Source organism: Crassostrea angulata, chromosome 4 (assembly GCF_025612915.1).
Source record: "Crassostrea angulata isolate pt1a10 chromosome 4, ASM2561291v2, whole genome shotgun sequence".
Lineage (NCBI taxonomy): Eukaryota > Metazoa > Mollusca > Bivalvia > Ostreida > Ostreidae > Magallana > Magallana angulata.
In genome coordinates this window covers 38,376,951-38,404,468 of record NC_069114.1, presented here as the reverse complement: position 1 = coordinate 38,404,468, position 27,518 = coordinate 38,376,951, and the positions used below count along the sequence as shown (strand labels likewise).

Sequence of the window (27,518 nt, the reverse complement as noted above, 5' to 3'; positions counted from 1 at the left end):
TTATAAATTTAGAGCTTTGTTTACATAACAACAAGTTCTCACCTCTGTATCTCGCTTGTAACTTGACTTCTAACATTCAAATTTTGATCAGACATTAAAAATTCACAAGTAAAACATTTTGTACATACATAAAAAAGAAAAAAAAACTTCATCACAATCCTGTCCAAGTCCCTTTAATGAGACTTTATATTAGATATAATATACACTGTATCTTTGTCCTTTATGTTACTTTTCCCTTCTGTCTTCATTCAATCGCATTCAATCGCATGTCGTCTCTACTACCTATTTCATATCTACATATGTTAAGTGATGATGCAACTATAAAAAATGTTCAAAATTTGTAAAGTTTTTAAATTTACTCATACAAGTGATGACTCAAGGTCAGGGATAAATAAATAAGACCATAGACTATTCACAGAATAATCGTTTAAATATAAAAAATGTCCTTGTCATGAAATTCCATATTAATTATCACACAAAGTTCATATTCATTAAACTTACGTTGGTCAGTAGAAATTCCAGTACCAACTGCATCCTATTTCTTGTGACTGTAATAAAAGTATTTCTGGTCGTTTTGTAGACGATTTGGACTCTTCATTGGAAGAAATTTTAACGAACTTTGCTGTATATACCTTTTAGAAATAGATATGACAATGATTGCTTATTATGCACAGGCAAAAGTTAATGAAAGAAACTTTTCCAAGAAGTCAAGAATTGAAAAGAGGTGAATGAAATTAAATTTAATCAAGTTTGGCATGTTTTATTTTATTTGGTTCTTTTTTTACTTACAGTTTAAACAACATAATTCATGAAAGGAGGTGTTTTATTTGTTTATTTGTTAGTTTTTCCTCAAAGGAATTAGTCGTTTTTGGTGTGGTTTTTCCGAGTTTCGGTTTCCCACTAATCTATATGTTAAGTTTGATTACTTTTAGTTTGATTTTAGTTAAATATACATGTACTAGTATGTTGATAATATGTTTATTGATAACACCTATTCACAGTGGTGTTGAAGAAAAAGGAAACCATACCTTATACCTTTTCAAATCATAAAAAGAAATGGGACTTTTTTAGAAACACTATTTCTGCAAAATAAGACATACGACAAATCAGATTTTATTGCTGTATAGTTTAATATTTATCTGTTTAACTGTTGTAAAAATACTCCTTTTACAGAGATTTTGGAGAATTCTTACATTCAGATGTGAAGTACATTTTAAACTACCTGTATATAGTGCTTTGTTCTTCTAATTTTACGGGGTTTTTATCATGTCGCAGAGTTGGATGAGTAATGAGAAGCAATCAACCGTCTTGCAATACTAGCAATGTGTTTTTGAATTTATAGTTTCAAAAATAATTGTACAAATGAAATCTATTTTAAAAGAAAAGGAGCATACATAAACAACCTACAAAAGATAAGTGAATGGTATTTTGCAAAATACAGATAAAACCGCATTTTTAGAAGAAACACTTGACATTTTAATTTTGCTTACTTTCAAACCGTCTGTTTAATATGTCGCCATATTTATTCTCATCGGTCTGATTTGAAATGGTGGTATTAATGCTAACCTTTAAACTTTGCGGTATAAAGACTGTTTACCTTTGATCTATGTAGTGCTGTTCATCCTCATACTTTGACCTTCATCATGGTGTTCAATGGCACGGACTCGGTGCCACGTGAGCAGACGACAGGTGTATTTAGAGGAGGGGCTCCCCATTATACCGTGGAAAACCTAGATCTGATGTTTATTGGCTCCAAATTATTCTACCTGCACCGAAGATACAACAAAATCGCCATTAATCTTACAGATGTCACCACCACATCCGCCCCTCCTACCACAGAGAGTCCACATGCGTAATTTGAACTTTACAGACACCAATCGTTTTGCAATTTGTTAAAATCTATTGATTTCTCAAAATTTGTTTATATAACAATTAATACTTTTCCACTAATCACATATTTAATAATTTGAGTAAAAAAAGTTCAATTTCACCGCAGGCTATTGCAATTTGTTAAAATCTAGCAATTTCACAAAAATAAAATTGTGCTAAAATTGGATTAATACATTTCCACTCGACACATCATCAATCATTTGGCTGAAAACAAGTTTTCAACAACCTTATATCCATCTGATTTGCTATCTTTCAGTAAAGACGCTGATCAATATAACCTTTGTACTGAAGAATCTGACATATACTAATCAGCTGGCAAACACGGAATCCCAAGAGTTCAAATCACTAGCTGTACCATTCTGCGGTTATGTACGTCCAACTTTTAAATTTTCAAACAAAATTATGAAAGACATGTTAAATTGTTGAATTGTACCCCAAGTGATTTCTAAGCAAATTTGCAATACCACTTTTTTTTGGGGGGGGGGTCAGTTAACTGACCTATACTCTACTAGAGACAGATTTAAATACATCTATGAACTCTGTCAGGTTATGGCATTTGTGTGAGTGTTGTAACTTTAAATTTGTCACTTTATATCTGTAATGTCTATTTATATAATTGTAAACAAATTCTATTTATTTGTTCATAATTTTCATAATACAATCACGCACCATTTTCTTCTTCTTTTTAAGCCAAGAGGGTGGGAAGGATAAGATCAACTTCATCCTACAATTCAAGGGTGCTCTAGATCCCACATTACAAGAATTCATTTATGGAATTCTAATCGAAAACGCTCCTAGAGCGATTGTAAATGGAGAAATCTCCATCATCGTGGGTCCGCTGGCTGTGTTTGATGATTCTCTGGCCATTAACCAGGCCACTGTCACATATTCTTTGCCACCAGGTAAGTAAAGCTATGCAGACTATAAAGATTGATAAGATTTTATAATAGTTTTTTTTGGTAGAGACAGAGCCTTGCTTTAAATTAACTTTAATTCTACATGAGGCCTATGTCGAAATAAATTTTTATATCGTGAAGAAAATGTTACTATATTTATGAAATCATGAAATAAGAATAAATATCTTTGGAACAATATTGAAGCAACTTTAAACCGTTCATAATTGGTGATGATTTTTGTAGAGTCGACCACGCCCAGTTCTCCGTTGACCGCGGCGCCCCTCGTGACTGACCCTTGTAAAGACGCACCAGACAACGCATACCTCCCCGTTCCCGGAAAATGTCATCAGTTCTATAAATGTTCTTTTGGAATTTCCTACATGTTTGAATGTCCAGGAAACACTGTATTTTTCCAGAACAGAAACCAATGTGATAACAACGATGGCACAATTAAATGTTAAATGTTTTTAAAATCATCAGAACAAGGCGTTCTTGGTTGAGAAATCCATTCTCATGGACTCATTTTTTAGTATTTATTCAATTTTCATTTTGACGTCATCGCATCGTTTTTTGTCGTAATAATTGGTTTTATTCTGTTAACGTCTGCTTATAAGTGCAGACGTGTGCTTTTCAAATTGGCTTTATATACAAGTGTATATATGTATTGCACAAACTCGTGCTATTTTTGTTATGACTCAAATATTCTCATGTTTTACGTCATATTCCTTTACATAATGGACACAAATAAATTAAGATATATTTTACATTGGTGTTCTTATTCATTGTTAGCGTTTTAGATTTCTTTGATAGTTCGATACGGAAACAGTAAATGAATCTTATCTCATAACTGAAATTTATTTTAAGACATTTAATTCGATTCTGAAGAAATGGATAATTTCAAAAAAACTTTTTAAAGGCTTAGGATAACCGTTGCACAATCTTATTATTGCCAAACGTGTACCTCTCTTAGACATTTAATCTTATTCCCAAAAGCAATCCTGATAGCATATTTAAGGTATGTGTTACACTCTATATTTTTTAATACTTAGATTTATTTTGTTTTGGATTCGTGTAAATTGCTAGTTAATAAAAGACGAAAGTTTAAAAAAAATCAAAGTACTGAAAGTACTGATAGACGAACGCATCATTTTGGACGAAATTAAACTAATAATGATATAATTTTTCTTAATTTAAGGTATGGTAGGTTTGAGGAATAAAACAGGCTACAGGAATGAAACTAACTTGAGAATCTAATATATTCATGCTCTTATATGGAATACAAAAAAACAAATATTTTAAAAACAAAAGCCTTCGGTTAAAAATGAAATTTGACCCAAAAAAGTATCAGGGAGCGTTCAAATTTTCAATGTTCACGGATAAAACGAACATAATTATGGTTTGCTTATTATTTCTGACAAAAGCTTGTATACATGCTCTTGAAAACAAGAGGCCAACAGACCTTAACGGTCACCTTAGCACCATAACCCATACATAAACAGTCAATGAATCTCACATATGTATTAAATAAAGTTTCGTTTGATTCTGAATTTAAAAAAAATCTAAATAATGTAATGACTATTACATTTTCCTGAAATCTTTCAAAAAGAACTATGAAACCTATAATTTTGGCGAAAAACTTTAAGATCACAATAGATTATAATAGAGTGCATGACCTGATATTGAAATGGTGCAAGACTCTGATAGGAAATCATTTTCCAATATTTGTTAACTTTCAAGATAGGTCTATGTGTATGTTTTCAAAGTATAGGGCTTTATTTTCTTTCTGAAAATGCAGTAAGTTTTAATCAGTATCAGCACAATGGTTTTAACGTTTAACCCTATACAATCATTTTGGCCCTACCCTCGAGTCAGAATCCCTAACTTCGTGGACAGAAAATTTACAATTTTTGTAGATGGCTTCCTAGTCTATAAAATTTGGAATTCATTTTTCTTATAAATGTGTGGGAATAGAGAAGAAGATTTTTAAACATTATACGCATAAACACTTTACGGCCATATTGGCCCGTCCTAGGTCCTACTCTCCTGACCCAGGGGCCATGAATTTCACAATTTAGGTAGAGGAGTTCATGGACAGACATCGTAACTATGCATTCAGTTTTTTTCTCACATGTGTGGGAGTAAAGAAGATTTTCTAAAATTTGATCAATTTCATTATATGGCTAAATTGGACTAGCCCTAGGGCCTGGACCTCTGTTCCAGAGGTCATGAATTTCACAATGTAAGTAGAGAAGTTCATGGACATTATAACCATGCATTTAGTTTTTAACAAATGTATATGGGAGTAGAGAAGAATTTTACGACATGGCTATATTGGCCCCACCCCAGGGCCTGATTCACAATTTTGGTAGAGGGCTTTATGGACATCATAACCATGTATTCGGTTTTTCCTCATATGTGTGGGAGTAGAGATAAAGATTTTTGAAAATTTGGCTTTTTGAATATTTTGCACTGCTTGTGGCCCCCAGGAGTGGTAGGGCCATGAATTTCACAATCTAGATTTTGTTTTACCATATAGATGCTTTGAACCAAAAATGGTCACTATTGACCGTGTACTTTTTAAGAAGAAGTTAAGATGTATTATTGTTAACGAACGAAGCACGACGCACATAGACAACGCCGGACGAAGATTTAGAATTATATAATCACTTCGACTTTTATCTATCAGTTGGATAACGGTATTCGTTTACCTGTCACATTTGGCCATAAACTCAGGGAAATCGAAACTTCAACCTATTTATGATGTTATAATTACACATTAACTAGACATTGAGCATAACGGAAATTGAAACTCATACTTTCGGTTTTATTTTTTAGAAACTAATCAACAAATTCTTAAATTTCTTTATTAAAAAAAAACGAACATTGCTAAAACATAGAATTGTAATGGTAACTAATACAGAAAACAAAGTAAACTCGAGCGATAAGTCCAATATGATAAAGACCGGTCGATAGAAAACGGCATTTAGAATGTTCAAAACACAGTACAAGGAATAAGTGAAAAGCTTCCTCAATATGAAAACTGGTCCAGTAGGTTAAAAAAGGGTACATCAGCGATCGAATATGAGGAAATTAACAGGTCTATCAACGTCACTGAAATATGTCGCCAAACAATCTAAGGGTAAGAATGATGAACAAATCTTTGTGCAATAAGAAAACACACAGTTAGCACGAGCTAGACAATAAGCATTATACAATTATAGCTGGGTTTTAAGGTAAATTCGATGATTTAGAAGTTCAATATTCACCGAGACGAATGCGAGGTGTATATCGTACTTCGAGGGTAGCTAAATCATCGTATTGATAAAAAAAACCAGCAACAATTATTTTATTAAAGGATTCAGCGACAAATTGATACAGACATAATAAATTGAGTGTTATCAAGCGAACATTTTAGTTTGAAGCCATAGCCGAACAGATTGAGAAACGCGATATTTCAATGGGCGATATTTTTTTGTCCAATGTATAGAAAATCAAATGTTATATTGACCTTCTTAGTCACGTGCAGATACCAATAACGTTCTATTTTTCTAGATTGTAGAATATCAGCCAATAAGAGAACAAGGAATTCATCATCTACTAAAACAGAAAATCGAAACTCGTGCTTTCAGTTTCCTTTTTTAGAAACCAATCAACAAATGCATAGTTTACTTGAAAAAGAAACTGATAGTCACTAAAACAGAGAATTGGTAAAATTATGCTTTGTGTTAGTTTTCAATATACAATGTTATGTTAAAGTGGTGTATTCTATTCAAGTTCACTTTTCATTAGATGTTGTTTAATAGTACAACACGTCGTCAAAATTTCTATAATATCTCAAAAGTTTTTAAACGTGTATATTTTAGATTGCGTAATAAAGCAGCATCGTAAATTCAAATGCAATTTTTAATGAAATAATTTTCTTCCCTAGAGTTTTATTTACAATGCAGACTTTTTATGTGAATGACGGATCAAATTGCTTCTTTAAATATATATAATTTGATATCATGCAATCTCTTTTTGGCCCTTATGACTTGCCACTTGTAAACTCTTAAACATTGATATTTCTTCTAAAAATCTACGTCTCGTATAATGAGAAACACTTATAAATGAAATATCTGAAAACTTCCTCACTCGTAGACAGGCCATCAAGGTATATGGACGAGCGAGGAAGTTTGTACCAAAGTTAGAGCATTCATTACCAAAGTATTTGTTAGGAATCATCGGAAAGGGTATTGTTAGTTATATTGCATTTACGCTTTAAAAAATATCAAATTGTTTGCTGAAATTTTTTTTTTAAATTAAAAACAGGACAATATTTACATGTATGAAGCATATTGTCAACTATATTTCTGACTTCTGTTTCCAGTTTGATACTCTTTAACACCCATCCCCCCCCCCCCATACTTTAGCATTTGCCATTGTTAAGTAAAAATAAGTTAAAAGAGAAGGAAGAGATAGTAGTAAATCGTATTTTTTTTTTCAATATAAAAAAGATATTTAGTTGCTTTTTTACAAATTATGCAGTCAAAAGCAAGTCAAGTTTACTTTTATATCCAAGCTAAAAGATACAACCAGTCATCATTAAAGCCACGTGTGGAATAGCAAACCTTCTTTTCACTTGGCCAGGAAAATATCGACATGTCTTGTAAATGTTAATTATGTAATTGCTGGAAGTGGCATCTTTCGTCGTCAATGTAAAAACACATTGATGACCATCTATCATTCATCAGACTTAAAATAGTTTGTGTCCCCTCCACCCTCCACCCCCCCCCCCCCGCCCCGATACAAACTACGCAATGATTAATTTAAAAACTGACGAGATTATTGGACCAAGAATATACTTCCTAAATGGCTATCTATCAAAACAACGAATATATTTTGGAGAAAGCGGTAGATTTTCTAAAAAAAACAAAACAAAAAAAAAACCAAATGTGAAAGACAGAGTTAAAAAGCGATATACTTTCTCATATAGCGGTAAAGTTACCATGTATGGTTATTGTAACACCCCTCCCCAGATATTTCACAAATTGCCTTACATGTTTATCCCAAATATATCTCTATCTGCCAACCCTGCCATATATTTCTTTCTATTGATCCTTACCAAAGAAATAATGCGCAGAGTCATGATTTTTTGTCTAATGTTAGTGGCAGCATAGCCGAATTGCAAAATTTTCTCACTTAGAAAAAAATTGTGCTTTGAACATCAAAGGTCATTTAATACATTTTACAAAGTGTCCATGTACCTACCCGCAGGTGACAGAACAAACGGTTTAAGTACCTTTTCCCCTCTTAACATGTAAAAATGTTTGTATTCTTCTATTTAAAAAAAATCTTCAATAAAAACTAAACTACGATTAATAATTATTTGGTAACTTCTTTCCTTACATATACGAAGTTCTACATCAAAAAACTTTAATTTCCGTATATTTTAATACAATTAGTATTATCACCTTTATACAAAGAGATGATTTTGACTCCCACAGACTTGTGTCTGACAAGTTTGATTTTGTTTCAAATACCTATGAATAACAAGCATCCAATGTTTAAAATATTTCTTTTAATAATTAAGTATCCCCTGTACTAAGATTATTACAAGGTCTGTCACAGTCGCCATTTCGAAACTCTTAGACAAAGTTCCCTTCTCAAAATCTACAAGTCTTGTGATTAAGATAAGATTTTTTTTCCTTGTATATAATGAATACTTCTGTATTCATTATATAATATATTTCCTGCGCATGGAACTTTGGCAGGCAATCAAAATTACATGGACAAGCGAGGTCTCTATCAAAGTTATAGAATTATTTACCAGTGTATTTGTTTGGATTTGACATCGGAGAGGAGTATTGTCGATTATATTACATTTACGCTTTGAAAAATATTAAAATGTTTCCTGATATTTTTGTATGGAATAAAAAACAGGACATTTTTTTACACGTATAAAGCATATCATCAAATACATTTCCGACTTCTTTTTTATTTGTCAAATAACTTGTCTACTCTTAAATCCTCCACATTACATAATTGCATACACTTTTATTCATACATGATGACCACTCAAATATTTCTTCCGACAGTCGTAAAATTAAAGTAACACCCTCTCCCTAGGTATTTCACAAATTGTGATATACGTTTCTCTCCCTAGGTATATATTACAAATTGTAATATACGTTTTTTCCAAATAATTCGCATCTGCAAATCCAACTATCTTAAATTTGTTTCCATGGACCATAACCAAAAACATAATGCGCAGGATCATGGGTTTCTTGTCTCTTAATGCAAGTGTTAGAAGGATTGAATTGCAAAATTTTCTCACAGAAAAAATAGGGATTTCAACATCAAAGTTTGTTGTATACACTGAACAAAGATTGCGGTTTAAATGAACAAACAAGTAAAGTGATTGTAATCTTCAATTCAATAACAATTCAACAACGAATAATATTATTTGCTATCTGCTAGCATCTTTTCTTATACCTATACAAATACCTACTATAGAATAAACAAATAATTTTATTATATTATTGATTTATTCCTAACTCTCTAATTGGCTCATATCAAACTATCTCGAAAAAACGCAAAGTTATATTGATTACAGTGTACCAGGAAGTGACCTGGGGGGCCAACATAACATTTGATTTTCTCTACATTGGACAAAAAATTGATCGTCCAAAGAACTATCGCGTTTCTCAATTTGTTCGGCTACGGCTTCATCTAAAATCTTTGCTTGATAACACTCAATTTGATATGTCCGTATGAATTCGTTGCTGAATCATCTATACTACATGTACTTTATCTAAAAAGTAGACTCGGATTTTTTGGCTTTTTATACCGATAAATCGGAAGAGTACTGCCTTTTGTTTTATATTTTAAACATCATTGATACTTGAAGATTATCAATTTTTTTTAAATTTATTAATAATCAACGAAAATTGCCCAAAAAATCTCGGAAACCATTTGGATTTTTTGGATTTTCAATCTTGCACATTTTCCACAATATTACATTTGCAATCTAAACTCAGAAACGATACGTGTAAATTTTCAATGGAAATTTGCTATATATTCTGTTCATCAAAGAAAATACGGGAGATGACTCCAACACATTTCATTTACCAAGAAAATCACGACAGTTCCGAATGTCAACATGGTGTGTTAAATTTGAAGCAAGTAAAAAACATTGGTGAAAAAGTGTTGAATTCTTCAATGATATGAATTATATTTTTAGATGGAAGGTAGTGAAATTAATAGCATTATTGTAGGCTTAAAGCTTGGTTATGTAAATGTCGACAATACGGTGAGCCGATGTATCTATTTCGTAAGTGCCCGAAATCATATGCAATGTCAACCCGGCCACGCACGGGTCAAAGTCTAATATAATTAAATAATTTTTGCTATTTTTTTTTTGTTTTGCCTCGGACTAGAATGTCTCGACGTCATTGGATGAATCGCGTCACGTGGTTGCCTCATAAATTTCTTTACAGGGCAAGCGTCAAAATTTTAACGGCAACATGGCGGACGTAACGTTATTTGAACTGATTTTTTACACAAACGTTCAACCATACCTTTAATTTTTAAGCCCCAAAATATTTAGAGTGACCCCCCCTTTGCCCGTGACGTAATATTATGATCCTACAATAGCATCGAGGTTTGCACAAACGACTGACGAGGAAGGTAAAAAATTAGAGAATTAAGCTATGAATTTATATATTATCTTTTGTTTGTTTACATATCAAACTGTAGGTCCTTGACAAAACAAAACACTTATATTAGGTTCGTTACTGACTGTTTACAGAAATTTGTGGGGTCGGTAAAGTCCATAGAAGGCTCGGCTCCTAACAAGTAATAATCTATACATTATCTATACATTGATTTAGCTACCCTTGAAGTACAATATTCACCTCGCCTCCGGCTCGGTAGATATTGTAATTCTCGGGTAGCCAAGAGAGAAGGTTTTAATATAATTTGTAAAGTAAAGTGCTTTCTTTGCATTTGGTTTTTTGGTGTTTAATATGGGCTATGAGTGTTCATATTGTAACGTGTCGAGGGGTCCGTTACCCTCTAGGGTCTGAGGGTTAAATATAAAAATATTACACAATAATAATTTTCCTCTTTAGAATGAGTGTCGATTATAACTGGCCTACAGATATTCACAAAATTGCTTATTTATGGCTAAATCACAAAATTTATGGTCGGTCTAGATTGGAAATTGTACATGTTTGAAATCACAAGGAAAACACTATTCCGCCCAATTCAGGCGGTAGCGATCGCCCGCTGCACGCCCTATCTGCACAGCCTACACAAGGGGTCAACCCTTAGCAGAGGCAGTTTCTGTGTTAAGGCTTTATACAAGACGGATAGATGGTGTACATGTACCCCTTCCCTAATACTATAGAATATTAGCGGCGACAACTCCAAGAGGGTAACCTCTATATATTTAATACTAGTGGTCGGCCTTCAAACACGACTGGTCTCAATTATTATAACGAGGCAAGCCTCTTTTCTAAGGCAATCCACCTACCAAGTCCTACTTTTTTCGCATTTTCTTCTTGACATTGATAGATGAATTAACGCTGCTTCTGCAATACGCGGATGTTTTTTTTATACCTTTTGTAGGTCAGGTGACAAACTCCGCTGGTTGCTAAACGGCTTTACAAATACTAGTACAACTGTCATGGACTGTATCGCATAATTACATAACAAAATCGTTGCAATATTATGCTGTACGTTTAATCACAGGGGATTGCGTAGAAAAGAAAGACATGGTAAAAGAAAGTTGATACCTCAGAGGAAAAATAACGCCATCTTGGATATCGCCTCGCTTCTAAGCTAGTTTTTCATTTAAAACGTTTTACTTGCGCAAATTAGTATTCCTATATAAATGATTCTTTTTTAGAATCTCACCTCCAGTTTAATTCTTTTTACATCAACAAAGTTCATTTTTAGGTCACCTGAGTCACTCAGGTGACCTATTGCAATTGGTCTTCGTTCGTCGTCGTGCGTCGTGCGTTAACAATTTTACATTTTTAACTTCTTCTTGAATACTACCAGGCCAATCGTTACCATTTTTGGTGTGAAGAATCTCTATGGTTAGAAGAATCTAAATTATGAAATTCATGGCTCTACCACCCCTGGGGTGCCACGGGAGGGGCCAAATATGCAAAAAAAGCCAAATTTTCAAAAATCTTTTTCTCTACTTCCACACATGTGAGGAAAAAACTGAATGCATGGTTATGATGTCCATGAAGCCTTCTACGAAAATTGTGAAATTTATGACCCCTGGGTCATGGGTTCAGGCTCAAGGGTGGGGCCAATATGGCCATATAGTAAAAATCTATTAAATCTTAGAAAATCTTCTTCTCTACTCCCATTTATATTTGTTAAAAACTAAATGCATGATTATGATGTCCATGAGGCCCTCTACTAAAATTGTGAAATTCATGACCCCTGGGTCATGGATTCAGGCTCTAGGGTGGGGCCAATATTACCATATAGTTAAAATGTATTAAATCTTAGAAAATCTTCTTCTCTACTCCCATATATATTTGTTAAAAACTAAATGCATGATTATGATGTCCATGAAGCCCTCTACCAAAATTGTGAAATTCATGACCCCTGGGTCATGGGTTCAGGCTCTAGGGTGGGGCCAATATGGCCATATAGTAAAAATGCAATAAATCTTAGAAAATCTTCTTCTCTGTTCCCATATATATTTGTTAAAAACTAGATCCATGATTATGATGTCCATGAGGCCCTCTACTAAAATTGTGAAATTCATGACCCCTTGGTCATGGGTTCAGGCTCTAGGGTGGGGTCAATATGGCCATATAGTAAAAATGTATTAAATCTTAGAAAATCTTCTTCTCTACTTCTATATATATTTGTTAAAAACTAAATGCCTGGTTATAATGTCCATGAAGCCCTCTACCAAAATGTAAAATTCTTGACCCCTTTGTTAGGGGTTCAGGCTCTAGGGTGGGGCCAATATGGCCATATTGTAAAAATTATTTAAATCTTAAAAAATCTTCTTCTCTACTCCCACACATGAGGGCAAAAAACTGAATAAATGGTTATGATGTCCACTAACTCCTCTACCTAAATTGTGAACTTCATGGCCTCTGGGTCAGGGGTTCAGGACATGAGCGGGGGGGGGGGGGGTATAATGCATATAATGTTTAAAAATTTTTCTTATCTATTCTCACACATCTGTATTAAAAACTGACTTATAATTATGTTAACCAGGAAGTCCTCTACTGAAATTTTAATTTTCATGTCCCCTGGACTATGGGTTTTGACTCTAGGGCAGGGCCAAAATGGATGTATAGGTGTTAATGCATATAATGTTAAAAAATTATCTTCTTTACACCCACACACCTGAAAGGAAAACTGAATTCATGATTTTGTAAACCAGATCTTTAAGTTTTTTGCCAAAATTAAAGGTTTCGTAATTCTTTTTGAAAGATTTCAGGCAGGGAAGTGGTCGTCATTACAAATTTATAATTTTTCTACTCCAGAATGAAACCTAATTAATGAAATGCATATATGAGACTCCTCGACAAGTTTGTGTATGGGCTATATGCTACTCAGTGACCGTTAAGGCCAATTGTTTGTCGACGCGTTTATCGCGTAAAGATCCAAAATCAACAACTGGCTTTTCCCATAGCCAATTCTTATTTCGCTTTCTGCAGAGGCCAAGGAGTTTGTCGATATTGAATATTAACGCGAGAAATCAACAAGTTTGTTTATGCTGGTATAAAAAAGAACTAAACCGGTGGTTATACTTCAAAGAAGAATCGTTAATAAAGAAATACGAATCGGTCGAATGTCGTATGTCTTGTTTAATATTTGACATGAGAATTTAGCTGTTGAAGAGTAGATGGTATGCAAGAGGGTATCCTCCTTCGTAATTTTTCCTTCGAGGTAGTCTACCAACTTTTTTAACGATGTTTGTTATACACAAACCCCTGTAGTTTATTCGATAAAAAATAGTACACGCCAAATCAACACCTCACAGAGGTATAAAAAGATTCAAAGAATGGTGAAAAAAATATGGATTAATTTTGAGGCTTTAAAATTAAAGATGGCAATAAAAGGGTTCGTTTCTCTCTTTTTGGGTAGCTATTTAATGTCATCTCTAGTCTAAAAGTTTTGTATCATATATTAATTCTATTAGTATATTATAATTTACAATGCCAAATTAACTATATTGAACAAAGTTGTTAAAAGAAAAGTTTAGCAAGGGACTATATTATGTGACGGAAGGTTTTCAAAAAGATAATGAACATTTTTCATAACTTAATAGTTATAGAGTACTGTTACTTTTGCTTCCTTATTTTTTCAGCTCAGACTAAACTTTTCGATAGTTTGAGCATTACGACATATTATTGTTCTTCTGAAAAACATATTTAAGCAGTATCTTTAATATTTTTATCGATATAATTTGGCATATTTAGCTTATATTTCATATAAATCAAAAACATCAACTCCATTTTTGCCTAAAATTAGCTTATTTCATGCCAACTCTTATTTTTTTGAGTTGTGACCCCTCCTTTTTTTAGATTTTACGTAAGACATTAAAGGGTCATGGTCACGATTTTAGTAAAAAATTATTGTCCAACTTTTAATTTTTTCAATGCTTCAGTAAGGTATTCTTAAGAGTCAACGAAAGTTTGATTGTTATTTGTTGTGTTATAATCAAGTTACACAGCTTGAAATTCTCTACTATGTAAACAAAGCGTTTGTTTACATTTTGAATGTTATAGTGAAAATTCCAATTTTTGACCTAAAATGAATGTGTTAAACGTAAGGAACTGTTTAATTATGCTTAAAATAAAAAAAAAGATTTTTTAATGGTACATGTATTTTGAACCAATGTAAACAAAAGCAGGCACGGGCCTTGTTTACATGACAAAGAATTATGAGCCCCGTATCTTGTTTATAACTCCACGAATGACTCTCAAATTTCATTTTATTATCATTCAATGCATTTCTAAAACATTGTAAAAATATAAAAAGAAAAAAAAATTTGACCAAAATTGTGACCATGTCCCTTCAATGTAAAAATATTCAATACTGGCATTCAAAGCCGCCAGTAAAGTAAGTTTTTTAAACTTTGACTTAGATATTACTTTTATAGTCACTACATGTGACTTCATAACGTATTGAAATCATTGAATAATAGTTTAATAGTTCAGGAAAATTATCATTTTTGTTTTTGGCCCCATATTTCCAATTCCAAATTGCATGTGACATGGGTCACAAATAAAATAAATGAACAAGTTAGGCTCCCATCTTTATTTCCAAGTGGTTTTCGGATGATTGACATTACTAGTATTTCAGATGCCAACCTCTTTAAATTGGCATTACAATTCCATAGAAAGCAGTTTTAAAAATTAAAAAAATGCGTATATTCATACCCGCATATGTCGTTTGAGTGGATCTTGTAGATTTCATATTGTCAGTTTTCTTAATGAATCATAATTGATTTTCTTGTAAATAAGAGGGAAACTACTTAGTGGGTATAAATATTTGTGTATGGACTTGATTAAATCGTACATTAATCAAATTTACTAAGCATCGCTCAGACTTCACAGGTCTTGATCACATAACACACTAACTTTATTTTCTAATGAACATAAAGAAATTAATTCATTTTTTGAATAAGCAAACTGAAAATATTCCAAACAACAATTTTTTAAAATTATCTTATGCATGTAATTAGCAGAAAATGAAAAGATGCATTATTGCACTAGTATGCTGTACAGTCTAAAGAGCAGCATGTTTAATAGTATTTTGATTTTTTTTTTAAATTCAATTCGTATTTCGAAATCTTTCAATTTATGAATGTGTAATAAAAAAAAATTATTTAAACTCTGCTCTTAATTCTCTTGTCCTAAATAAAAGAACTGATCAATCTTTCTGCCCCCACCTGGCAATTTCACCTGCCAACCACACCCTTTGTTAAGTGTATAATAGGATCCATTTCAAAAGCTAAGAAAGTCGTGTAACTTACGGATCTAAAAAGGTTTTCTACTGTCCACAAAAACCATCCGTACCTTGTCACGAAATATTAGGGGTAATCAACAAATTATTCACCAGATCAAAAGCTTTATATTTTGAATGATTTCCTATATCTTTATTTAGGATGATAAAATGGATGAGGATTTTTACACTTTTACTAGCTCTGATTTTGCTGCAAAATCAGGTATTTATGTAATTATTTTTTCCTTTTAAAATTGTTACCTTCCAATTTCTATGGTATACACGCTTTTTTATGTAATAGATGTGTGAATGTGGAAATCGATATTGTCAAGAAGCCGTCGACAGTGTAGAAGTTGTTGCATTTTGTCCAACTTCGAAGAGAGAATGGGAAATCGCTGCCCGTAAAAAAAACTGTGAAAGAATAGCATCCAGGCAAAAGTGTGATTTTGTAGAAAGATTTAAGTATCACTGTGTAACCAACGGATTCAAAAATAAATTGGTGGAAGTGTGTGCACCTTCAAGAATAATTTTTGGTAAAAACAAAATGAATTAAAGAGAAAAAAGATGTGTGTTAAGTTAATTATTTGGGTTTTTCGATAAGAAATCGTTGAAGTGATGTTTTTAAATATAAAACCACAGGCACCTGACTTTATTTTTCTCATAATAAAAATACATATACCCTCTACTTAATAATGCACGTATTATTAGAAAGAGGGTATATATTTGATACATAATGCAGGTGCTTATGTATTTATCGATTTACAGGACATTGTGTAGAGTTTAATGTTCATGGTGGAGTTATTCAAGATCAGATGTCGACTCCCTGCAACGATATGTTTCCCAAATGTGACTCGATCTATAACTCATCGGATGCGTACAAATGTATGGCCAAAAAGTTGATATAACATATTACTGAGGAATCATAAAATTATGTAATAAGACACTTCAGCCCAAACTTTATGAGTTAGCTCGAAGTTTTGTAATCTTTCTGCATTACCTATGTTTAATTCCTCTAGAGAAAATTTTCCCATCAAAATAGAAATATAGAATAGGACTGGTAACAATTTATGCATTCTCATATTAAGAACATGAACCAAGAATATATACAATTCAATTTTCAAAAGATAAAATCTGTTAATTATATAGTGAAAAGCACATATCTTTAACAATAGTTAAATAGTTATTGATGCAAATTACAGATCCTGATTGTTATAAGCTTGTAACAAATGGTGAGGTTTCATCCACAACGCCAAAATTTACAACATTAGCAACATTCACAAGAATTTCATCAAATAAACCAGGCTCTGTGTAAGATAAGATATAAAAAAAAGTTCATTATTTTGAACTATTCTGTTAGAAATACAAAAATATAATTACTTATTTGGTTCTGTTTTATAATTAAAGATTTAGATTAAACAATCTTAAGCTTGATAGAGGAAACATGACAAGAGGGTAATATAAAAATACACTACTCTTTTAAAATTCTAGAGACACATGGATTATTCCAGCAGCTGTTCCACTGGTCTTGATCCTGATTATTATGATATTCGTAGCATTTAGATATAAAAGTAAGTATGTTATGCATTTATTTTTGTGAATGAATTCAATAATGTTCCAAGTGATACAAGCATATCTAAGCAATTAATAATTATTGCTTTGCAAACCTTAAAATGCTTTTAAAGATAAACGCGAAAACTGATTTTGGTTCTTAAATACAACTTAGACAACTGTTATATAATTCTTTTATTCCTTATAATTTAATTTTCTACCAGTAAGGAAACGCCATCATACAAATTGTCAACTAACCGACAACATTATTATGATCTGAGTCGTACTGTAATATAAGCAAGCGATAAGACATATTATAATTTATTTATACATGTATTATTTAAACTTTTTCTTTATCAAATGCGTAAATTAAATAAGAAATATTATTTAAAAAACAAGGGAGAATCAGGAAGACAGGCAATCTGGGACCATAAATCTAAAACAATTTTTCTTTTCTTACATTTATTATGCACATGTATATTATTGAACCTACGCGTCCATGGGTTCTACGTTTTGATGGGACCATTTGTTTATTTTAGATTTGTTCCCATGCTGCTCGCTTACAAGTCAAACTACAGTAAGTGGTTCTCAAATCGAGATAGAGAGAAACGTTTTGCCATAAAAAGACATATTTATATGGTACTACATGCATTTGATCTAAGGAAAAATGTTCATGTTTCACGTGTACATAGCAAGGCATCGAGCCCTAAACTTATAAATAAGTTGCTCAATATTATTTTTTTCTTCTTATAATTTATTTGGAACAGTGATAAAAATCTTTATCTTTTATGAAGAACAATGAACTCAAGTTGTTTGTTTACATTTTCTGTAAACCACCTTTATTCGCGCCTTGCCGTTGCAATCTAGTCCTTGTCCTATCTCTATAATAACAGCACAGATATAAATAAGGCTTGTTTAATCGCGAAGAACCAGTTTGTCTCCGGAAAAACGCAAAATAATGTCTTTGTGAATAAAAGTTGGTTTACAGTATTCATTTTTAAAAACTGCAAAACTTGCATCATTCTGTTATGTAGGAGAGAGGTTCGAGTTAGATAATTCATTAGGTAAATGTTGTATAAACAGAATTCAACGGATGTCTGGTAATCATCTTTAAACTCGAAAGTTTAGATTTGGTAGAGAACGAAAAAAACAACTTAAAGTGGTTTGCGTGTCCTAAAAATCTAATCAATATATAGTCCAAGAAAATGCAGAATAAATTTTATAAATTGCATCGAATTTCTGTTCTTTTGCAGACATCATCGGATAAAACTGGGTCTAGTGTTCGTCTTCTACATACTAACAGATGTCAAAACATACGGGGTAATAGAGAATCTAAATTTTTTCAAAGCTTTAATAATGAATTTATCTCCCTAGTTCGTTTAGATCGCATTTATATCAAAATTTATGCAACAGTTTCTTTTGCAGACACAAATAAGGGATAGATGATTAGAGACGCACAAGAAGACAAGGAAATGCATAATCTGAATGTTTATACGTAAAAACTTAAGTGATTTGACCTTCTTGTTTTACTTGCAATAATGTACATGTGAGAGACTAAGATTTTTAGACATCTGTTATAAAGAAAATCGATCAAGTGTGTTTGAAATACATATTTATTTATAGCATCGAACTTTATTCATTAGCATATAAATATCGAAATTGATTTGATGAAATCTAAATGTGAGGATAAAAAGATACAATAATTGATAATCTGCTTTTTCTCTCGTTTTATTATCATTTCATGTGTTAAGGACGCTGTTATGATTTGTATCTTCTCATTATATATGTGTGAAATTTAAAAAAAAATTATATTTGAATACAATTCCTGTATATGAACATGACATGAATATGCTTTCGGTGAAATTTCTACCTTCTAACACAATTTCAATAATTTTCATACAATGATGTTAAATATTGGCGCCTCCATTTTGGAGTCAATAGTTTGGCTCGTTTTTATTGTAATAATTAAGAAATTATCAATGATTTCTTGGACCAATTACAATTAGTCTCGTTCTGCTTTTTTTCTGCTAAAACGAATGGTATTTATGGTCTTTAGTAATAAGAGGATATATACAGCAAATGAAAATGAATTGCTTGATATGACTCGTTTACAAATCATTTGACATTGTTTATAGCCAAATTTCTCACAAGTCGGGAGAAAACTATGTGATATAAATGTGAAATAAAAACCGTTGAATTTAACAAATTCGCACAAATGAAGAAAATAGCATATGCATTCACTTTGAACACGCTTACCGAAGTCTTCCTATTCCTTGTCGAACGCTCCCATCAGCTTCGTTAGTGTGAAAGCTGTTGCAGACGAGTGAAAATTGTGTCATCAGTACGACAATGCAGTATTTGTTAAGGCCAGAAACCAGGGCAAAAGCGATGGCACATTGTAAAATGTTAATCTTCAGAACAAATCGGGGGGGGGGGGGGGGGGGGGGGTTACAATTCAATTGGATTTCTTTTATTTTTATAATCTAATTATTATTCAAGTAGAGCACATTTAAAAGATAATATCCCATTTGTAGACTGATACAAGAATATTGAATGCATGTAATTTGGTTATTAGTACCTCTAGAAATGATAAAAGTTCAATAACAAAAATTCTCCAATAGATAAGCTTAATTAAGATTCAAGGAAATTGTGTATTTGTAAAAAAAAAACAACAAAAAACAACAACACATTTTAAGTGAGCTTTATCAAATATGAAAATGGATTTTAATCCATAATACAGTATTTATAGAATAAGAAGTTACATTCTTATTTAAAAAAAAGCATTTTCTTGCATGATAATCTTGGTATTTGTATAAATTCCATAAAATGAATCAAGTACCTATAAACTTACCTTGGTTTGTTCCGTTTTAACTCAATTTGATTAATAATAGATAGTCGAGCATATTGTACGATTTTCTAGAGGTGGGGGATATTTATGATATTTATTCTTATATTTCAATGTGATTCTACTCATTTTCATTTATTGTTATTTAAAAGATTTTTTCCTCTATACAACGTACTTTTGCTGGTCACGATGTTCTTATATCTTATACAGCTTATATAAATACCCTGACTCTTGCGGGCTTTATCGTGTCATAGAGGGCCCACTTTTTGACGTGTTGTAGCCAACATTCTGAACGGTTTTCATTTCTTATTCATTTTGAAAGAATAAAAAATCTTCTTAATCTTGAATATGTAATTTCTAGTAGTGCAAGTTAATTAAAACATTTTTGTATATGAATGAATTAATACATAAAAAAAAATAACTTGAACGTTATTGTTTCAATACCACATAGATATCTGAATATATATGATTCTTTTAAATTAGCATTGAATTGATATGTATTACTTGAACAGTCATGATACACGATACCCCTGATATTTTGTGTGACTATCTGCGATTATGCTATTTATGGAGTTCTGCCAGTGTTCATCAGAACACGCTTCCACAGCTTTGCTAGTTTGCTTTTATTGAATGCAGAACAAGCTAGGCAACAGTTCACAATTTATTATCTGCCAGCACAGAATCAATATACAGATAAATGACAATGTCTATATGACAAAAGCAAAAACATGTTAACCACAAAATCCATGGGTGTTGGAGAAAGGCCACACTCTCCTTGCTCCGCTATGGAAGGTCTGGGGGTCCACCGAAATACCAACACACAAAAGGTGCTTAACGGGCAAGACGGGGGCCTTGTGTTGATCACAAGTGCCAGAAATGTCCCATTCTTGATAAATGACATGTGGACGGGGATGACTCGAGACATGATTGTTTACCCGGTTTTTCGGTGATTGCTCCCTGGTATATACTCGTACTTGCTAACCTTGAGTACACCCGGTGAGCCCCCCCCCCCCTCCCCTTTTGTTAGAAGGTGGAGGGGTCCCAAGTATGGCGTACTACTTGTGAACCCCAATCATTAGCACATGGTATGCCAATTTCCCAACACATATACACCGGCCCTCCGCCTAATTGACAGATGGGGGAAAACACGCAGGCCAGACATGTCCCGAAAAGACCTCCCATTAGGTCCCCCAGGACCCGCCACGAACATTGATATAATGTTCTCCATTACCCACACACACACAAACCAGAAAAGAAACAATTACATCCCCCAATAAGATGCGTTGTTAAACCAAAATTGTCTAGGGAGAATTCCCTGGCCATCATAGATAAAAATGTGAACAATCCCCCCTCCCAGTTCATTCCCTGTTCGTGACAGGTGCGTGCCGTCGTGTCTAAATAATTGCGTAAACTTTGCTAAAATGTTTCGGTGTGAAATAACAGCCCCTCCCAAATCTAATACAATTGATAGAGCGGCCTGGTGTTTTGAGGAACAGAGTGCTGGGAGAGATAAAATTAGTTGTCTCAGGAGGGGGCGAGTGATGGACCTCGGGAGTCAACTGTCTTGCCCTTGCTGGGTTTCAGACCTTGATTGCTTTGGATACAAGAAAAGACTCAGTGGTGTCGTGTTGTGCCTAGTTTATGATTGAATGAAAAGGCACATAGAGATCCACTGTCTTAGCAGAGTATTTTTGAATGGACAGGTATGCAATGAATTTGAGTAATGTGTCAGTAGGTATGGGCAAGATGTCTGGGAGGTTATAGATATCAAGGAAAAGGTGATATTTTTTGTAAGCTGCACTGTAGGCTAGTTTGGAGTCGTGTGACAGTGATGTGTAAATTAATCGCAGTTGATTGCTGCGTGGGTTCCGTCACATTACTTGCAGCTGTGTTTAAACCCGCAATTTGGGTAAAAACGACATTGTTCACCGCTGTTGCACAAGTTGCAGTAGTAGTTATTGCTAAGCGTATTTGGCCGATGTTGATCTTTGATGGGAGGGGTGAATGGATTTTGAGGCTGGTCAGAATTTACAGGTGACTTGTCGTTACTGACAAACAGCAGCCACATTTCGGTGTTGATTTGACCCCATGAAGTTTGGGGGTCTGACGCTTTCCTCTGTGTAAATTGTTCATCGTTCTTGTACCAACCAGAGGATTAAAATGCCGCAATGCGGATATCCCGCATATATTTCAAAAGTTCCTGTGCTCTTGTACGATATTTCTCCAGCATGACGCTGGAAAAAATTATAAAAGCAGTTGTCCATTTTTCAATAGAGAGGAACGAGTTGGTATTTTGCTTTACCATGCACATTTACCTTCCCTGATTTGCAGTTCCCCTTTTGATTCAATTTCATTAGCGAGTTCTATTGCGGACTTGAGGAGGAGTGCCAAATCTATGAATTTCCCCTCCCAAATTTTTTGCTTAAGTTTAGGGGGGATGTGGCCGCCAAGTGGGTCAAAAGTAGTTATAGTTTGAACAGGTTGGTAATCACTTATATCAAATAGATTAAAATCGGATTCGTCCACAACTCAGGGGATGTTAAAAGACGCACCGGCTTGCTGTGGTGGTAACAGTCCCTCTTCTATTTGTGTGGACATAATGGAAGCAGACACATTGACAGAGTCTGAGGACGTTGTTGCTTCATCAGGTTCGAATGTCTGAGTCCTTCACCTCCCTCGTCCCCTGGCCGGTGAGGTCCTCTGCCTCTGGACCTGTTTATTTGACAATTTGGACTGTCTCAAGCGGACGGGTTGCATTGATGCTTACAGACTTTTTTCAGAGGTAGTTTTCAACAAAGGCTGTTCTTTGGCGGGAAAAAGGAAGAGGAAGTTGAGGAATTTGATAGCTTGTACCAAGAGTTACCTTTACTTCCTGTGCATATTTTTGGCAATTAGTACCGAGTTTAGTCCCCATGTGATAACTTGTACAATTCTATGTAACACCGTTAAATGTGTTTTTTCCTATATTCCGTCAATTCAGTTTGATTATTTGTATTTTGCATAAAATAATCATTATTATTGAAAAAGATTTTTGGAAATCAAATTGTGATGGGTTAATTTTTGCCAGCAAATATTACAAGATTAGTCTCTTAAAGGGACTTGGATACGATTTTAATCTATTTTTATGTCTAGAATGGTAAAAATGGGTATTGTTAATGCTTCCTCAAAATTTGAAAGACAAATGTCGAGTTACAAGCAAGATACAGAGTTAAAATTATTCTTCTTTTTTTTGTAAACAAAGCCAAAGTCTTATCATTGTTTACATTTGTGTTGTATTGTTATAAGTTTCAATTGAATGGTGCTTTCTTTTGTTGATAATATTGTTTATGAACAAATTGAATCAGTTTATCTTGTTTGTCACAAGTCTATATTTGTCAAATAAATGGTAATTTCCTTACCTTACATTATTTGTAAACAATTATAAGTCTAGAGCTTTGTTTACATAACAACGAGTTATTACCTCTAAATCTCGCTTGTAGCCTGACTTCTAACATTCAAATTTTGGTCAGTCATTAAAAATGCAAAAAAGTAAACCAATTTGTACAAAAAAAAGCAAAAAATAAAATCTTCATCACAAATCGTGCTCAATTCCCTTTAAATGAGGCTTTATATTAGAAATCATCTACACTGTACCTTTGTCCTTTATGTAAATTTTCTCCTCTGTCTACACTCATTCAAATGTCATCTATTCTACATATTGCATATCTACATATATTAAGGGATGATGCAACTATAAAAAATGTTCAAAATTTGTAAAGTCTTTAAATTTACTCATACAAGTGATGACTCAAGGTCAGGGATAAATAAATAAGATCATTAAAGCTGCTTGGTCCGATTTTTTTGTAATTACAGTATCAAATTTTTTTCATACAAATCATTTATCTTAAAAAGTTATGGACTTTCTCCTATTTACACCAGCAGAACCAGTCTCCTTTCAAAGTTAGAAATATTCAAAGTAAATAAAAATAATTTCTCTTTGGGCAAACGAAAAAACAAACCAAAATGCATCACGGGAATGTTTAGAAAAGGAAACCGCCTGGTTTCGTCCCCCGAATGATTGGGGTTATTCAACCCGCATGCTATGCATCGATTGTAATGAAAGCAGACCTTGGAAATATTAGCGAACAAAACGTACACATGCTTATTTGTAATGTGTCTGATCATTTCGACCTTTATTTAAATCGAGGTCAAATTCGTAATACAACCATACCCGTCTCGTCGTCAGGGGTGAAATTTAACATGAGGCGAAATAACGCGGTACCTTTAATGTCGTTTGTTTTGTTAGCAAATTTTGTAACGTATTTTTCTTCATTGAAATTTGGCATAATTGACGGGTAAAACTACTGCAATGTCTAATATTATACATATACTAAGCATAGCCATCGTTTAAAAGCGTGCATAAAATTTGATATAAAATCGGACCAAGCAGCTTTAACTATTCACAGAATAATCGTTTAAATAAAAACAATTCCTTTTCAAGAATTTCAATATTAATTATAACACAGAATTTCATATTCATTTCACCAACGTTGGTGAGTAGAAATTCCAGTACCAACTGCATCCCATTTCTTGTGAGCGTAGTAAAAGTATTCCTGGTCGTTTAGTGGACGAGTTGGACTCTTAATTGGAAGAAATCTTAATGAGCTTTTCTTTGCATACCTGTTAGAAATAGATATGTTAATCGTAGCAGAGCTTTGGAGGATATTTATACAGAAGAGGAGTAAAGTAGACATGCCAGGGATAACAAGACACGGCTTCATACACTCTCCACATCAAAGCACTGACAATGATTGCTTATTATGCATTGTTGTTCACCTATAATCAATTAAATCGACAAGCATATTTGTTCTATATTTTTAAATAACGGATAAAACCGAATTTTTTCTAGTAGAAACATTTAACTTTTTAATTTTGCTGAATTTCAAACCGTCTGTTAATTATGTCTTCCCATTTGTTCTCATCAATCTGATTTGAAACGGTGGTATAATTACTAAACTTCGAACTTTGCGATATAAAGACTGTTTACCTTTGATATCTGCAGTGCGGTTCATCCTACACTTTGACCTCATTCATGGTGTTCATGGACACGATGTCACGTGAGCGGACGACAGGCGTGATTAGTGCGGGCGCTCCCCATTATACCGTGGAAAACCTAGATCTGTTGCTCATTGGATCGAATTTCTTCTACCTGCACCGAGGATACAACAAAATCGCCATTAACCTTACAGATTTCACCACCACATCCGCTCCTCCTACCACAGAGAGTCTACGTGCGTTATTTGAACTTTACAGACTCAAATCGTTTTGCAATTTGCTAAAATCTAATGATTTCTCAAATTTTGTGATATAACAATTAATACTTTTCCACTCACCACATAATTAATAATTTGAGTAAAAAAAAAGTTCAATTTTGCAATTTGTTAGAAATCTAACGATTTTACAAAAATTGTGCTACAATTGCTTTAGTACATTTCCACTCGACATATCTTGAATCATTTGACTGAAAATAAGTTTTTTCACCAACCTTATTTCTATCTGATTTGCTATCTTTCAGTATATATATAGTTAATTTTAAACATATTTTATTGAGTAATCAAATTGATAAGGCAACAGGCAAAGCCTTAAAAACCTCTCCAAAATGTGTTAATATAAATATATAGATATATATAGATATATATATATATATATATATATATATATATATATATATATATATATATATATATATATATATATATATATGGGAAGAGGATGGGTAGGATAAGATCAGCTTCATCCTACAATTCAAGGGTGCTCAAGATCCCACATTACAAGAATTCATCTGTCGAATTCTAATCGAAAACGCTCATAAAGCGATTGTAAATGGAGAAAGCTCCATCATCGTGGGTCCCCTGGCTGTGTTTGATGATTCTCTAGCCATCAACCAGGCCACTGTCAGCTATTCTCTGCCACCAGGTAAGTAGAGCTCTGCAGACTATAAAAAATGTTTGATTTTTTGTAGAGATATTTGCTTTGCTTTTAATTATCTTTTCTTGCACATGAGGGCTATGTCGTAGTAAAATATTGATAGATTAAGGAAAATGTAAAAATAATTATAAATCCAAGAATTGTCCAATTTGAGGACATCAATGACAAGACAATATCTTTATTTTAAAAAAAGAGATATAAGAATAATAAATGGTTAAAACAGTGTCTAAATTTTGAAATCATGAAATGAGAATAAATATCTTTGGATCAATATTAAAGCAACTTGAAATCGTTCTAATAGAGTCCACCACGCCCAGTTCTCCGCTGACCGCGGCACCCCTCGTGACTGACCCTTGTTAAGACGCACCAGACAACGCATATCTCCCCGTTCCCGGGAAATATCATTAGTTCTATAAATGTTCTTTTGGAATTTCCTTCATGTTTGAATGTCCCGGAAACACTGTATTTTTTCAGGACAGAAACCAATATGATAACAACGATGGCACAATTAAATGTTAAATGTATTAAAATCATCAGAACAAGCCGTTCTTGTTGAGAAATCCATTCTCATGGACTCATTTTTTAGTATTTTTTCAATTTTCATTTTGACGTCATTGCATCATGTTTGTCATAATAATTGGTTTTATTTTGTTAACGCCTGCTTATAGGTGCAGACGTGTGCTATTAAATTGGCTTTATATACAACTGTATATATGTATTGCACAAACTCGTGCTATTTTTGTTATGACTCAAATATTCTCATGTTTTACGTCAGATTCGGACACAAATAAATCAAGATATATTTAAATTTGTTGACCTTATTAATTCTAAGCATTGTTTAAAAGTTCGTGTATAGTTCGATAAGAAATTTTTGGTATAAACCTTAATGTAATTTCACAATGAGATATATTTTAAGGAGTCTGAGTGGTCAACAAAATAGCGACAAGATTTACCTAAAAACAGAAGATATGATTATTTTAGGATGAAGTGAAGTGTTCAGAAAAGTAAAATTCGCTATAAATTTAGCTTTAGAAATTATAAGTTTGTCTATATCTTTAAACGAAGTACTTCTTCTCAAGGAGATCATTGTAGTATAAAAATGGTCAGAACCATCCAGCCCTCTTGATTAGCATTATTACTGCATACAACCCCTAATACAGGGGAGTCGACAAAAAGTATGGGAGAGTCAATTATCTCCGCTTCGGAAATGGGAGGAATTTAGTTTTCGTCTTTTGTGGGTCTATAAAATAAGTCTTTCAAAAAAATATATACCGCAAAGAAGACAGCGATAGTCAAACTTTGTGATGGTCATTAGTCCTAGTGCTCTATGCGTCTAGTTGTCTCAAACACAGATTTCTTGATTCGTAAAATATATGACTTTCTTTGGATTACAAACTGTT

At 33.1% G+C, this 27,518-nt stretch overlaps 2 protein-coding genes across 4 annotated transcripts; both read left to right on the top strand.

Annotated features, from left to right (window-relative positions):
* The first annotated feature begins 1,270 nt into the window (after positions 1–1,270).
* Positions 1,271–3,543, top strand: LOC128180201 (uncharacterized). The gene is made up of 5 exons (XM_052848120.1): positions 1,271–1,852; positions 2,147–2,259; positions 2,380–2,450; positions 2,581–2,792; positions 3,030–3,543. Exons 1-5 carry the CDS (start codon positions 1,807–1,809, stop codon positions 3,245–3,247), a joined length of 660 nt encoding a protein of 219 aa, XP_052704080.1. The 5' UTR covers positions 1,271–1,806; the 3' UTR covers positions 3,248–3,543.
* Positions 3,544–6,924: 3,381 nt separating this feature from the next.
* LOC128180200 (uncharacterized) lies at positions 6,925–19,733 on the top strand. Of its 3 annotated transcripts, none has more exons than XM_052848117.1 (8): positions 6,925–7,015; positions 16,060–16,291; positions 16,524–16,640; positions 16,958–17,066; positions 17,247–17,326; positions 17,846–17,883; positions 18,560–18,626; positions 18,732–19,733. In XM_052848117.1, exons 2-8 carry the CDS (start codon positions 16,060–16,062, stop codon positions 18,746–18,748), a joined length of 660 nt encoding a protein of 219 aa, XP_052704077.1. In that variant the 5' UTR covers positions 6,925–7,015; the 3' UTR covers positions 18,749–19,733. The 3 variants fall into 3 exon arrangements, with proteins under 3 accessions (XP_052704077.1, XP_052704079.1, XP_052704078.1); XM_052848118.1 differs by lacking the exon at positions 16,060–16,291 and adding an exon at positions 15,921–15,981 and having other exon boundaries at positions 6,943–7,015; XM_052848119.1 differs by lacking the exons at positions 16,060–16,291; positions 16,524–16,640 and adding an exon at positions 15,921–15,981 and having other exon boundaries at positions 6,937–7,015.
* The last annotated feature ends 7,785 nt before the right edge of the window (positions 19,734–27,518 follow it).

What these genes read in the sequence shown, in the direction of transcription:
- LOC128180201 (XM_052848120.1), top strand. Translation starts at nt 1,807, where the DNA reads ATGTCACCACCACATCCGCCCCTCCTACCACAGAGAGTCCACATGC. An exon ending in ACCACAGAGAGTCCACATGC is followed by an intron (nt 1,853 to 2,146) that starts GTAATTTGAACT and finishes GCTATCTTTCAG; the next exon opens with TAAAGACGCTGATCAATATA. An exon ending in TGTCAGGTTATGGCATTTGT is followed by an intron (nt 2,451 to 2,580) that starts GTGAGTGTTGTA and finishes CTTCTTTTTAAG; the next exon opens with CCAAGAGGGTGGGAAGGATA.
- LOC128180200 (XM_052848117.1), top strand. Translation starts at nt 16,060, where the DNA reads ATGTGTGAATGTGGAAATCGATATTGTCAAGAAGCCGTCGACAGTGTA. An exon ending in TCAAATAAACCAGGCTCTGT is followed by an intron (nt 17,067 to 17,246) that starts GTAAGATAAGAT and finishes TTAAAATTCTAG; the next exon opens with AGACACATGGATTATTCCAG. An exon ending in CGTAGCATTTAGATATAAAA is followed by an intron (nt 17,327 to 17,845) that starts GTAAGTATGTTA and finishes TGTTTATTTTAG; the next exon opens with ATTTGTTCCCATGCTGCTCG.